General features: G+C 43.6%; 1 protein-coding gene across 1 annotated transcript; it reads right to left on the bottom strand.

Annotated features, from left to right (window-relative positions):
• Nucleotides 1-10,651: 10,651 nt before the first annotated feature.
• LOC146796982 (olfactory receptor 5V1-like) lies at nt 10,652-11,587 on the bottom strand. Its single transcript, XM_085631485.1, has one exon. It carries the CDS (start codon nt 11,585-11,587, stop codon nt 10,652-10,654), a length of 936 nt encoding a protein of 311 aa, XP_085487611.1.
• Between the last annotated feature and the right edge of the window lie 3,307 nt (nt 11,588-14,894).

Genomic DNA, 14,894 nt, shown 5'->3' with positions numbered 1-14,894 from the left:
TTAATGTTGAGACATTTACACTAGCACTGAAACACTGACACAGGAATGCTACAACATATTGATATAGACACATACTCTAGGAAGTGATGTGTCACACGAGCAGGTAAGCACTGACAGTGGGTTGCTGGCAATAAAGCACCATCACAGACACAGGGGATATCATTTAGAGGTCGCCGGGGGTTGCAGCTGTGAACTTTAGACTTCAGCTTGTGACTCCTGCCTTGCTGCTTGTAACCCTTTATATGTGTCTTCTGTGTGTGTTTGGAGTACATGTTTTACTGTGCCTGTGTTAGAAGTAGCATCTTGACAGAGTGTGTAACAAATGTGTGTTTGGAAAGTGTGCCTCGCTGTTTTCTTCAAAATGTGTGTCCAGACCTGTCGGACTAGTTGTGTAATTAAGGTATGTACATCTGTATTTGTGTTCTAGGAATGTGTGTTTGGCTGTGTTTGTGTTAATAAAAGGTGTGTGGTAAGAACAATTGGTCTCTGACTGTGACCATGTGCAGGGGCTGCTCCTCCATTGTGGCGGAGAAGAAAAGCCCCACTGTAAAATGGACTGATATTAAAACTTCTTTATTATCATTTTATTTTTCTTACTGAGCGAATTGCCAGCATTAGGATGGTGGCGGGGCCATCCTGACGGGGTGTCACTCAACTGCAGAGGGAGGTGGAGTAGTGTGCACTATAAGTGTGCATGTATGTCGCTTTGGCTGGCCGTCTGAGGACGGCCAATCTGACATGCACACTTGCATTTCTCCAACCCAGCTGCCTTGCACAGCCAGGTGGCAGAATGGCACAGGCTACCTGTGCTTGAGCGTAGGTCAAGTCTGCCAGCTCAGGCCAATCATGGCGCTGCTCTCATGCTGGTATTACTAGTACAGAGCAGTGGCTTGACTGACTCCTGGGAGCCTGTGCAGTGTGCCCAGCATCAGGGGGGGGAGCACCGAAGGTGGCAGCAGCAGGTAAGTGCTTTAATTTATTATTTACCCCTTAATCCCCCTCATCTCACCCCCAGCGTTCGGGGGCCCCGCCGATTAGACGTTAGGGCAGACACCAGTGACCAGGTGACAAACATGTGTTTGGATGTGGGTATATAGTTAAGGGTGGTGGCAGAGTGTTCAAGGTCGAAACTGGAGATACAAACAGATTAGGGAGATGGGCATATAAGACCAATCAACACACAAAGGTTTGAGGTAGATCTGTGCACATAGGTAAGCAAAGGCTAAGTGGGTACAGGTGAGTCCAGGGCTATATGTATGCAGCTGAGATGGAACTAGTTGCAGGTAAAACAGGCATTGGTAATGCATAGGTTTCGCTTATGTGATGACTAATAAGCTGTTTTTATCAATCACCGTCCGGGATGAAGGTAAGAGGTCCCTAACAAGTATCACAGGTGGAGCTGCTGACTCAAGTGCTGGGGATCCTGGTTTGAGTTTCGCAGGAAAACATCCTGTGATACTGGGCAAATCACTTAGGCCCTAATTCGAATGTCTGTTTTGAGCCTCCGCCCCCTCATTAAAGGCTTACCGACTGACATCCTTGGTTTGAATTCCAACTGACGTATTAAGATTATGGCAGTCGGAATCAAACTGGCTGGTCAATATGGCTGGCTTCCAATTGGCTCAAGGAGCCTGTCGGCCAGTTGGAAACCGAAAATAATCCTTTACGGACGGCGTTTACGTTGTTGGGATTATGATGTAGGTTTCAAACAGGCTTTCCATGTCGGGCATTTTGACATGGAAAGCCTGTCAGAAAGCGACTTTGGGACCTCTAGCAGGTCCCCATTTCTTCTGTGGCTTCCAGTTGGGGGCAGAGGGGGCACATATGCTGCCCCTCTATGAGGAGTACCTGCCATATGGTGCAGGGATTTGCAGTGACTCCCATTTCTCTATGGGAGCTTATGCTGCCTCCAGTTTCCGACCGCTGTACAAGCTCCCATTGGGAAATAGGAGTCTGCATCCACACCATGTGCGGTTAAATCATAATTGCAGTTTCGGCCCACCAACCCGAGGTCAGCCAGTTCTGACACCGCAGAGATGTCGGTCTGAGTGGACTCCGACTGACATCCTAATTTGGGACTAGATCTCTCCTGGTGATAAATTGGCTATGTAAATCTGCTAATTTAATTGACAGTATCACGCAAGCCAAAAAAGCAGAAAGAGGCAAAACTTTATGAAAAAAAAATTCCACCAAAGGGATGTTAACAGTAGTTTGCTTACGGGAAACTGATAAGAGAAGCAGACAAGGAGCAAGCATTGGTAAATGCAGGAATATGCTACAGCAATAGAAATGGAGGAAGAGGCAGTGGCAAGCACAGGAACCAAAAAAAAGCCAGGAAGGTGAGCGGGCGGGATGTAAGTCCCTTTTAAGATTTATATTAAAAACAATAGATTTCACAAGCAGAGCGCAAGCGATGTACAAGCGAAATCTAAAAATGAGGTGCACATTGATGATTGAGGTTAGCTGCATGTGGTCACAGAGGGATTAGTGCTTACAGGTCAGCAGGAGCCATAAGCACACAGGTAAGAAGGGCTAAATGCCCGCTCATGAATGGAGATTAGGTGCACTGAGGTGAACAGAAAATATGTTTATCCACGTGGCTGTAGGGTTATGTGCACAAAGGATGTAAGGAGCTACATGAGAGGGATTGTGTGACCGTGAAAAACTTACTTGATATGTCCCAAATAAGTCTGAGTAGCTGTGTGTGGCTCTGTGCAAACTGGTGATGGGTAAGGCGCTCAAAGGAGAAAGAAAGATGCCCTAATGGGAACCCCACATCTATAGGTGAGGGAGTTTTATTTGCACATAGGTGAATGGTGTTAAGTGGGTGCAGTGATAAGCACAGTCACACACAGTTAAAATGGACATGCTTTAAACCTGAGAGAAGAATCTACACACATATAGGTGATGCAGATAGTTGAGATAAGGCTATGGACATGTTCTGTGGGGATAAACGTAAGAAGGGGAAGTACATATATGATATATAGCTTAGTAAATGCAGGAACCGGAGAGCTAGGTGCGTTCAAGCTAGAGGTGTGTAACTATAGGTGCACACATGAGAGGTACTTGGGTGTGTGCGTGGAAGTGGCTAGGTACAAACTCTTAAACTAAAGAAATATATTCTGTTGCGGGACATGTATTATTAAAGTCAAAAGCACAATTCAATCTGTGTTATGCGTTATACACACGGCTAACAAAATAAGTGCATATCAGTGCGGTCTAACACAGATCCAAGCAAATTTGATCCATACCAGATTTTTATGATTGCAACATAACATAAATTTACAATGAATTCATCTAAATGCAAAATATTTGCAGAGCCAATAGATATCCTGAAAACTGGGCTGGGATCAAACTCTCCTGGACCTGTGTTGGATATAATTGTTAGCATTCATAGGTGATGCATCAGTTCATATGAGTAGAGGTGGGGATTAAGCTTCATTTGCTAAACGTGCTCTTGTGGTAGGATGTTTATTCCCTCAAATTACTTCTAATTATGCAAGAGGCCAAATGTTCGTTATTATCAGTAATTATGCATCACAGAGTAATGCGGAATTACCAAAATTCCTTTTAGTCTGCCATAATTGAAATTCCACCTAGGCCTACATATGAGGTTTTGCAAGAGCATATATTAGATTTACCTTCACATGAAGAGATTCTGTCTAGGCTTTTAAAGATTTACGCATGTATTTGCTGCTATGTCTATGCATAATGTGGCGGTCCCTGCCAAATGATGGGTCTGATGGGTAGCCAATGATGGCTTTGACTGGGCATTTGAAGCTATGTTTAGGAATATGGGGGCATATTATCAAGGGGCCGCAATAAAATTATCGCCGCTTTTGCGTCTGTTTTCAGGCGAAAAGCGGCTATAATTTTATCGCTCTATTAGCAAGAACACGCCAGCGCGTGTTTCTTTGCCTTAGCGCCCGGCTTCTTTCCGCCTAGCCTTGCATCGCTAATGAGATGCAAGGTAGGCGTGCCACGTGAAACTGCATTGTAAAATATCGCTGACGGGCCTTTGCGATATTTACAAGGTGGCCCTCAGGCTTTTAGCAGACGTTAGTTTTTTCGAAAACCGTGGTTTTCGCCAAAAACTAACGTCTGCTAAAATCCTGACTTAGCTATACTTACCATTGGGGGTGGATTATGCTGATACGACCACAGGGTATCAGCAAGGTTATCGCCGTTTTCCATGGAACATCACTGAAAAACCAGCGATGTTCCATGGAAAACACCGCTATCGCTGGAAAATTATCGCCATTGCGCAATGCGTTGTTAATACAGCGCTAGCATGGCTTTCAGGAAAGGATCACATTGCTCAGCTCTCCGCAGTTTGGAAACTTAGAATGTTACGCCGTCTTCTTTACTTTCTGCCTGTAGATTGTCGTCAAACGGTGGTACATGCCACCATTACTTCACGTTTGGATTACGCAAACAGTCTATTTATTGGACTTCCAGACTATCTGATAAACAGGCTCCAGCTAATTCAAAATGCAGCAGCTAGATTAATCAGAAATATTCCTGTCCGCCATAGTATTTCTCCTCATCTGGCCAGTTTACACTGGTTACCTATGAGGAAAAGAGTGATTTTCAAGGCGATGGTATTAACCCATCGCGCCTTGCATAATACCGGCCCTCCATATCTTAGGGCTAGAATTCAAAGATACGCACAAAATAGATCTCTAAGATCCAATAATTTGAACCTTCTTAAGGTACCTAAATTTAGAAAGGTCAGAATGGGTGGTCGGTCTTTTTCTGTCCGGGCACCTACCATCTGGAATTCTATGCCGAAGGATCTCAGAGCACTGGAGAAAGAAAATGTTTTCAGAAAGGCCTTGAAAACCTGGCTTTTTCCTATGCATTAATTCTCCTCCTACTGATCACAGCTCCTTTCTCAGTTCAGGTCCTCATGATTAGTTACAGCGCCTGGACACTTCCGTTGGAGGTAGCTGCGCGCTATACAAGCTTTTATAACATAACATAACATAACATAATTTCCAGCGATAGCCGGCGATAATAAATCTCACACTAACAGCGTCCAGCGATAATTATCGCTGCTGCTTGATAATATGCCCCATGGTGTCTGTAGCTGGCCTATAATGGGATTATCCCTAATCTATGATGGCTTTACATGTTGGGGCCCCTGTTATACCATGACAGCAACCTACTTAGCACATAGATGGTTACTAAAATGTACATTTACCTACTTTAGTATGCTTTTTTTCATTATTACTTATTGTAGTTATTTCTAGCTTCAGCAAAGTCACTTCCTGTACTGCGAATAAGGTTAAAGATAACATGACATTTCTTCAAATGGTATAAGCAGGGTCTAAGATCATATGATGTCACTTCATGTGATGACATCAGGTATTCAGAGGGCACTTAATGTTGATTCCGCTACCCCAAGGATTTTGATGAGCCGGCTTCTGTGACTGACGTAGGGAAACTAGGAAGGTGCACACAGACACTGGGGCATGAACTCCTGCACATGATTACCGATAGGAGGCACATTGACACAGGGACAGTGACACTGGTACCCTGACAAAAGAGCATAGATAAGATAATTCATTGGGCTAGCAACACAGGGCTATCAATACTGCCACTGGATCACTAGCACAGACTTTGGGAATTCCATCACTGCTATTGGGACAAAGTCATATCTACAGGGATACACTGACCCTATAATAGGTAAATTCACCAGGGAAAAATTATATTGGAATGGTGATATTGATATGGGGATATAGGCACTGGGACAATAACACTGACATTGGCAAAGAGACACATGTGGGCATTAGGACAATGAAAACTGGACAATGATAGCCGGGCTTTGATAGAAAGACATTGTGACTGACACTGACTTACTAACAGTGTAACACTGACCTTAGGAGATGAAGAAACAGAGACATAGGGTCTCAGACACAGGGATGGAACACTACCTAAGGCCGCTGGGAGTTAGACAAAAGGGCACAGGGGCACTAACTAATCTGTGAAGGCAAAGACTAGGCCTGAGAGACAGGCCAGGATACAACAGACACCTAGATCATCAACATATTAACATGCAAGCCTGTGTCCCCAACTTAACACTTGTGGGCACAATGTTGGCAAAAGCTACTCATCAACAATACGTCCTTACCTTTATACCTGCCATAAATAGGGCAGCCTATCAGCTTCTAGACAAGATGTCCAATCAACCCTTTCAAAAATAACCCTAGCCCCTGCCACAGCCAATGTGAGTTCCCAGAATACACTTTCTTCAGTTGGCAGCACTTGGAGAAGGACACATGCCTTCTGCTGTCATTGTAAACAAAGGGGAGGGGGCTTCAGTCAGGTTAGGCTTGTTGCATGTGGAGAAGAAGAGGGGAGCTTTTTCCCTCATTAGGTGAGCTTTTATCATCGTAGGAATTGTACTGCTTACCACCTGCCCAGTAATTTTGGAAAGAGTGTGCAGGGAGCCACATAGAGGAAGAGAGAGATAGAGACCAGTACTGAGGGTCCTGACCCCAAAAATGTATCATCTCCACTTACCGTGAGTGACTGTAGGGTCCAATTAGTAATTAATTTGTAAATAAATAATAATAATAAAATAATAATAATAATAATAAGCGAAGCTCCTTGACACTTTGCTTAGGAATCCATAACCAGCACTACTGAAGTAGAGGTTGCTGAAAAGTAAGGCTGTCTAGTTTTGATTCCAACTCATGCTGCTTTCTTCCACCACCATACACTCCCTTTCCCTTTCTTTAGTTGTAGGTTGGTTTCGTCCTCAACTTTTCCCCTTTGTCACTGATTTCCTATTTTTCTCTACCTCCGACATTCTCCCATTTTCTGCTTTTGTCTCTTTTGGGCTCGGTCAAAGACTGACAATGGAAAATATGTCTGGAGCCCCAAAACTTTCTGCAACCATGTGCACAAATGAAGCACTTGCTCTATGGCCCAGGAGTGATTACTGGGTGGCTGCCTAGTGAGTTCTTGTTATTGTGACTGGCGGAAGTTGGCTCGTCGCCACATTCTCTACACTTCCTGAGTTGTGTGTCCATGCTCCCACAACCCCTCTGCCTACTTTGTCCACCTGCTCTGTTGACTGTTACATCGAGGTCTCACCTGCAGAAGCCAGTGCTCACTGACAGTTGAACCATGACTTTTACTTCAACCACCAGTGCTTAATTTGAGCAGGTAGTTGCTGGTGGAGGGGGGTGGGGGGATTTGAGGCGCTAATATTTGGGGATCAGCACTTATTTTTCCTCATCAGACATTTTTCAATAGTAAGAGGGGGAAAACACAGAAAAGGTTAAGAAGGAGGAAGAGAAAGACAGAAAAACCATCACAAAAGAAGAAAACAGGCCCCTGCACAAGCGAGATAACAGCATTAGGTGGATTACATCACTCTACTGAAAAAAACATCTTTTACTGTTTTTCAAGCCATTATGTGTTGTATTGTATATATTGTTAAGTATTGATTTTATGTATCACGATTTGTCATTTTGATTGCTTTATGTTGTTTTGTTCATGTCTTATGTGACCTGTCTGAAGTATATCTATGTACACATAGCCAGACTTTTATTTAAAATTAATAAAAAGATCTATATATTTTTTTTTTGTGAGAGTACACTGTTTCAATAGATCAGATTCCTATGTTGATTTAAACCTATAAATTTAAATTATTTGCTACCTAGAAATGCTGCTTTTTTCATGAGTTATTTCCCTGTTCTAGGAGCACCTAACATTTACATGGGGCCCTTTTTCATACACTAGGTGGATTAAACCCTAATGCAACCTGTGTGTTCAATGCACCCATATTTAATAGTGCCAGCTTTGCAAATTAACCACTGACACCACTTCTCTGTACTCATAACTACGTATCATAGTGTTTATAACTCCCTTTAAATCCCATTTGAAGCCTCATTTATGAAAAGTGGCGCATCTCTGGGGTAAAACAGTGATCTGTCACTTTTCATTGGACCATCCTTGCGCCACCATCGATTTGAGTAGTCCATAATGCAAGGATTCAACAGATACATCAGGAATCCTGACGGATCTGCTGGAGCAATAATGATGCATTGCAGGGGTGTGTCCGATAACAGACACAATTCCGGCAATGTGTCATTGAACATGTACAATTCCCATGTGAAAAGCCCAGCATCACTTCTTTTGCCTGATTGAAGCAGGCGTAAGTATTGTGATGTCGTCTAGTCGTAGAAGTGGTGCAGTGAAATCTCTTTTTTACATGGAAACGCTCACCCTGCACACATTATAACTGGCGCAGGTATAATCTAGAGCAGGGCTTTACAAAGTGACGCATCTGCCTAGACGTGTCACTATGTAAATCGGACGCAGTGTGGCGCATTGTTTACGCCGCTGTAGTGTCACAAAAAATGTGATGCAACGGCGGTGCAAGCCCTCATAAATAAGAGCCTCAATTATTACCAGTCTGTTAGTAAAATGTAACTAAAAATGCAGCATTTGCCACACATTTCTTCAAAGGCGTCTCAAGAAAGGTCACACAGCAATATGTATAGTTACATTTGTGTTCTGTTCAGTTTTCTCCATCAGCATCTGATACACTTTTGCAGAAACTTCCGAATGTTCCTCGCACACTGTGCTTTAAAAGACACCATTTACAACAAACGGATTTAAAGATAGATTATTATAAGCACAAACAAAATATTATGTTCTATAAAATCTTACAATATTGCGACACTTTTTAAAGGATATTGTGTGCCGAGCGGACAACCCTGTCCAAACCCCATGCCCCTTTTATGTTTTAGTTTTGCCCCCAAAGCATTGAACCCCAGCTACGACCCGTGCGCACTGATCAATTTATCAATGTTTGTTAGTAAAAAGTATCTAGAAATGCAGCGACTGCCCTCCCACATACTCTGCAGCCTTGAATGGTCATTTGGTACTACAGGGCCAGTACAGACAGACTGAACACTCCTTACATAAGACCAACCTATTGTTGACCTTATCCAGAGCAGATCTATTAGTTACCACTCGCACATCTCCTCACAACTCACGAGTATGTGGGGGTGTACCAGAGAAATGCAGTACAGGGAAAGAACCCAAAGACTCCTCCTCGCAGAGGGGTCTCAAACAGCACACCACTCCCCCTTCACCAAGATGAGTTGTGTTGTATACCATCACTATGGTAATGTAGCATTCACTAGAGGTAAATGAGCAAGTAGGCAAGTTTTACTTGACACAGGTGTGTAAATAACTTGCTTTCTATAATTCCTGGGTTCAGGTGTCATTACATGACAGAATACATTTTTTCCTGCTTTAGGTAGTAGGATAGATGTGACATGGACATCAAATTCCATCTTTGAGATTAGAAGTAGATCTAGTGGTGTCAGTATGCCATGATATTTCAAGGCATTCTTCCAGATGTCCAAAAAACAAGAGTAGTGTTATGAAGAGTATTAGACCATCCAGCATATGTCCCCTCTTCCTTTGCTGAAAATCTGAAATGAGTGTGCTATTTCCTTGGTGTTGGTCCTACTTGCCTGACACTAGAGTGATCCTTCATAGGATGTGCAGGCCCTCACCCATCGTAGCGGCATGCTTCATCCTCAGGCCGTGCTCCTCACTGGCTGGACACTGCAATGCCCAGCGGGCATCTACAAGGGGGCTCCTTGCCAGAGATCTTTTGCTCAAACAGTCGAGAATGTCCCTGTGCCTAGCTTTGTGTGCCTCTAGTATCAGATGTGTAGTACCAACACCAGTGTCGAGTTGATTAACTAAGGGAACAGCACACTCATTTCAGATTTTCATACTTCCAGATGGTACCAGAGGCTAGTCGAGCCTGGTCTATCTATGCACTGCACAAAGGAGCAGATGTTATGTGAGGATGGACCTCGATGGGTAATGCGAGCTTGCAACATATAGCAAAGTGGTGTCAATGCCCCATAGAATAGAGACCATCATTTGTTTTCTTATGTTATAATTATTTACAAAGCGCAGTGAATGCCACAGCTTTCATTCCTGTGCTCAGCTTTTTTTGCACCTGCCCATATGATGGAACCATTGGCAGATGCTAACATTCTCACTTTAAAACAGTAATACACCCATTTAAATATCTCTCCAGAAGAAACATACAACCCAACATATAAAAAACATATGTATCAAACCTACTCAGACACTGGTTTAAAAAATCCATTCCAAAGCACACACTGATCCAATCTCCGCTCAAAACAATACTCTAAAATAATACAAAACACATACACTTAAAAAGACAGCCAATCTGGACCTGTCAATGCTTATTTCTATAAGCAAAACATGGATATAAAGAGTTAACCTAGAACCTTTACATAGAATTAAAGAGTATGGTTTATTATTGACAGAGTCACCTGTGTGGAGAGGTGTCTCTCAGTCACACAAGAAAAGTAATTCAAGTATGGCCTTGGAGAAGAGACAGCAGTCGGTCGAAACTTCTCACTTTGAGACAGCCAGCATGCCATCTCATGGAAAGTGCAATAAATCGTATACTTTGGATCTACTCTCCTAGAGTAGCCTGTGCGAAAGAGTGGTTTGACATGTAAAGGGATTGCATATGATTTTGTTTCAGAGGGAGAAATGCAAAAGTCAGATATAATAAATAATGTGTTAGAGTCTGAAATTATGCATAGGTGCACAAGTAAAAAAGAGATGTTTCTTTCTATTGAGAAGGAGATCTGCCAATGGCCTTTCTCAAAGCCTCTTTCACCTGCTTGTTTCTCAGGCTGTAGATGAAAGGATTCAGCATTGGGGTGACAACAGTGTACATTACGGTCACAACCTTGTCTTTTTCGAGCGAGTAGGCGGATGTAGGGCGGATGTAGGTAAAAACAAGAGTGCCATAGTACAGAGTAACAGTGATGAGGTGGGAGGAGCAGGTGGAGAAGGCCTTATGTCTCCCCTCACTAGAGCGCATCCTCAAGATGGCAGCAATGATGTTGACATAAGAAACAACTATGGAAAGAATGCAGATCATACCAATGGCTGAAGCTTCAACTAAGAGCAGGAGCTCGTTGGTGGTGGTGTCGGAGCAGGAGAGCTTTAGCAGTGGTGGGATGTCACAGAAGAACTGCTCGATTTTGTTCAAGCTGCAGAAGGAGAGCAATGCTACTGCCACGCTGTGCAGAAGGGAGTTCAAGAGAGCAGTCATCCAGCAGCCGACCAACAAGAGAGCAAACACACTCCTGTTCATGACCATGAAGTAATTCAAAGGGTTGCAGATGGCGACGTAGCGGTCATAAGCCATCAATCCAAGCAGGATGCACTCCATCCCAGTAAATAAAAGAAAGATGAACAACTGGATCATGCAATTGACAAATGAGATGGTCTTCTGTTCTGAGAGTATGTTGATCAAAAGCTTAGGGACAATGACTGTCATGAGGCAGAGGTCAATCAGCGATAGGTTCCCAATGAGGAAGTACATAGGTGTGTGAAGTTGGGAGCTAACAGTAATGAGTGGGATTATGGTACCATTGCCCAGCACCCCGAGCAGGTACAGTGCCAAGAATAGAGCGAATAGTGTGGTCTGCATTTCTGGAACATCGGAGAGGCCCAGGAGGATAAACTCTGTCACTGTGGTTGAGTTGTGGGCTTTCATTTCTATTTCAAGCCTCAAGTTCCTGTAGGAGAAACAGAACACACAGTGTCAAGACTCAAATTGTATTACAATGAGCAAACAATCACCTCTTACTTTTTTAATATTTCAGCAGCCTCTCAGTAAGTATGTGAATTGGTATTTCCTGAGATGTCAGATATCTGCTAATGAAGAATGGGGATAATAACATTGCACTGGGAAGGGATCAGTGTACAACTTTGCGTAGTGTAACTACTTCAATAAGACTCAAAACCAATCCAGCCTCTTCCTCATCACTCAGCAGCAGTGTCTGTGAACCTAAACAGGTAGAGTGCTGAGGGAGAGAGCTTGCTCTTCCAAATTGGCAATCTTCATATGGCAGGAACATGAGCCTAGAGAATAAGTGGAAGTGAGGTACATTCCTGTGAGAGTAAGGGTGGGCAAGTTACGAAAGTTTATATTGGTCAGTAATATGGAAAGAAAGATGCAATTGCTGGAAATATTTTTATAGTCAATTTGGTGCTGATGCCACTCATCCACCTTGGAACTTGAGCAGCTTCTTATAACAACTATGATATTCATGATACCGGGACATAGTCCCATGAAAAGAGTGCCATATTCCTTAAATCCTACATGGTCAAATCTGCCAGAGGTTTTAACAATCTTCCCAGCCAGAGCAACCAAGCCTGTTGAATTCTCAAAAAGAGACAGAATGTTCTCTGCAGAGTTTGAGTACACCCCTTTATTATTTCCATAGCAGTTCATGCCTCTGCTGTTGCTGGATGATCTGCTCCCAGACTTATTGCCCTGTCTGCAGACCTAGAACAAATAGAGAAATCTTTGATGAGCCTTTGGCCTACTTCTGTTTGCAAGTGGCCGAAAAGAAATGTTTGGGCACATTAAAAGTAAATTTACTCTCACACTTTGGAGTAAATTGACTACTTTGACTTTTCACAATATCCAATTTCTAAGTGCAAAATTACTCCAAAGTGTAGACTTACATGACTCAGTCCCCTGAAAATAGGGGCAGACTCAACTGTATAATTGTAAAGTTAATACTTGTAACTTTTCACACGTAGGTGGAGATCTCTGTCCCCATTGCTGGAGATCTCTGCCACTCTGATGAAGATCTCCCTGTGGTAAAGACTGGGGAAAAGTTTTTTTTCATTTACTCAAACGGCCTAGCAACATGGCTGATTGGTCGCATAGTTGAGAAGCTCCTGATTCCCTATTTGTTATTCTGGAAAATCATGCCTATTAAACCCCAAAACTAATGGTAACAAATGTGAAAAACAGACTACTACTGAACACATGAGTGCCTATTTTCTACAAAAATGACAGAGCGCGGCGTTAGCCTTCTTGGTTTAACGCTGCGCTCCGCCACTTTTGAAATGCAGGTCTGCAACGTATTTACAATACGGTGCGGGCCTGTGTTTCTTCCTGCACTGGAGCTAAATTCAGCTGCCTAGCACCAACGCAGGCACCCTTGCATAGTGCAAGGGTGCCTGCATTGTGGGAATTATTGTTTATGTGCTGGAAGGTGTCCCTTCCAACACACAAACAATCATAAATGGCAATGTGTAACTTTCTATGTGTGCTGCTTTATGCAGCTCACATAGAAGTTGCACCGCATCATTTTTAAAATGATTGTCTATGTGCAGGAAGGGACACCTTCCAGCACATAAACAATAATTCCCTGGTCTTAATTTCGGTAATGCCCCATATTTATGCCACCCTTTTAAATATTGGACTGCGTCAAAATCAATGGGTGTTGCAGTGGAACACCCAGCCCAACACCCATTGCCCACCCCTTTCACACTAAGTATAGCGTGAAAAGGTGCGTTATTTATAAAGGCGGTGTTAAGCCACGTAAGTGGCTTAATTGCGCCTTGTAAATGAGGCAAAGCCCCTATCACCACAGGAACATTGATAAAGGTGATGTGCCTGTGGTGATAGGAGCTTGTAAAAATGCCCCATTGTTTGAAAAGGAGTTTTTGTGTGAGGAAGCAGGGACGAGACTGCTTGCATCGCCACCGCCTCGACTGCTGGCTGTCATGGATTGTGGGGAGAAGAGGCTTGGAAATCATGTTGGCCAGGAGGGATGGAGCAGTGATCTGTGCACCTGAGGTGGTGCTGGAGCTGGCAGAGCTCAGTGTCATATCACTCACCTGACTTTTGTCCGCAGAGACTCCTATCTCTCTCAGGGTGGGGCTTGATCAGAGAATTTTGACCGTGAATCAACTGTCGCCCCAGACGGGAAGGGGATTGGGACAAAATACCAAACAGAGACTTGCGTGCCTTTCAGATCAGACACCATTTTCTTGGAGTCGTAGGTATATCTCTTCTCAGTCCTGGAGAGCGTTGTTGTGATATGTGCCTAATGTAGTGCGCGGTGAGCTGTACTGCAAATACAAGTAATGAGCTTATTCAACAAATGAGTATTCGTGAAATATTCCCTCCTGATATTGACATAATATCGAAATTTAAATATCGAATAACAATAGTATCGATGAAGAAATATCCCTATAACATTAATATCGAAGTGTAGAATATCGATGTAATTAATATTGTTTTTTTGTTTGTTTTGTAAAATATCGAAGTATGAAATATCGATGTAGTAATATCGTTTGTAGATAATATCGAATAATAAGTTTTGTTAGAAATATCGAAATATAATATATATAGGTGCCGATTACGATCCGGTAAAAAAAATCCCCGTACGACTCGTATCCGGTCTTTTTACCGTACGAATCGTACAAGTGCCGTACAAACTGCCAATCACGATTCGCATGGTAAAAAGTCCATACGAACCGCATTGGGAATTATTCCCCACACGTCCTCGGGTCGGAAAATGTGTCCGACACGTCCTCGGACGATTTACCGTACAAATGTGAAAAGTGTAGTCCGACCGCGGAATCACGATCCATCCCGTGCGTCCGATGTTACAACCGGATGGAAAATACACCGTCCGCACCGAACTCCCATAGCAACCATGGAGACATGTGCCCACATACGTGCCGAACACCCCCCCAACCCCCGTATGTACGCGCCGAACCCCCTCCCGTGTACGTACGAGTCGTACCCCCCGTGTATGTACACCCGTGTACGTACGAGTCGAACCCCCCCGTGTATGTACACCCGTGTACGTACGAGTCGTACCCCCCCGTGTATGTACACCCGTGTACGTACGAGTCGAACCCCCGTGTATGTACACCCGTGTACGTACGAGTCGTACCCCCACCCCAACCGTGTATGTACGACCCGTACCCTCACCCCAACCGTGTATGTATGACGCGTACCCCCACCCGCGGACGTATGGAGCATACCCCCA

This window comes from Triturus cristatus, chromosome 10, assembly GCF_964204655.1.
Source record: "Triturus cristatus chromosome 10, aTriCri1.1, whole genome shotgun sequence".
Lineage (NCBI taxonomy): Eukaryota > Metazoa > Chordata > Amphibia > Caudata > Salamandridae > Triturus > Triturus cristatus.
The sequence above is the reverse complement of the archived record's forward strand: the minus strand, read 5'-3'. Positions and strand labels throughout refer to the sequence as shown.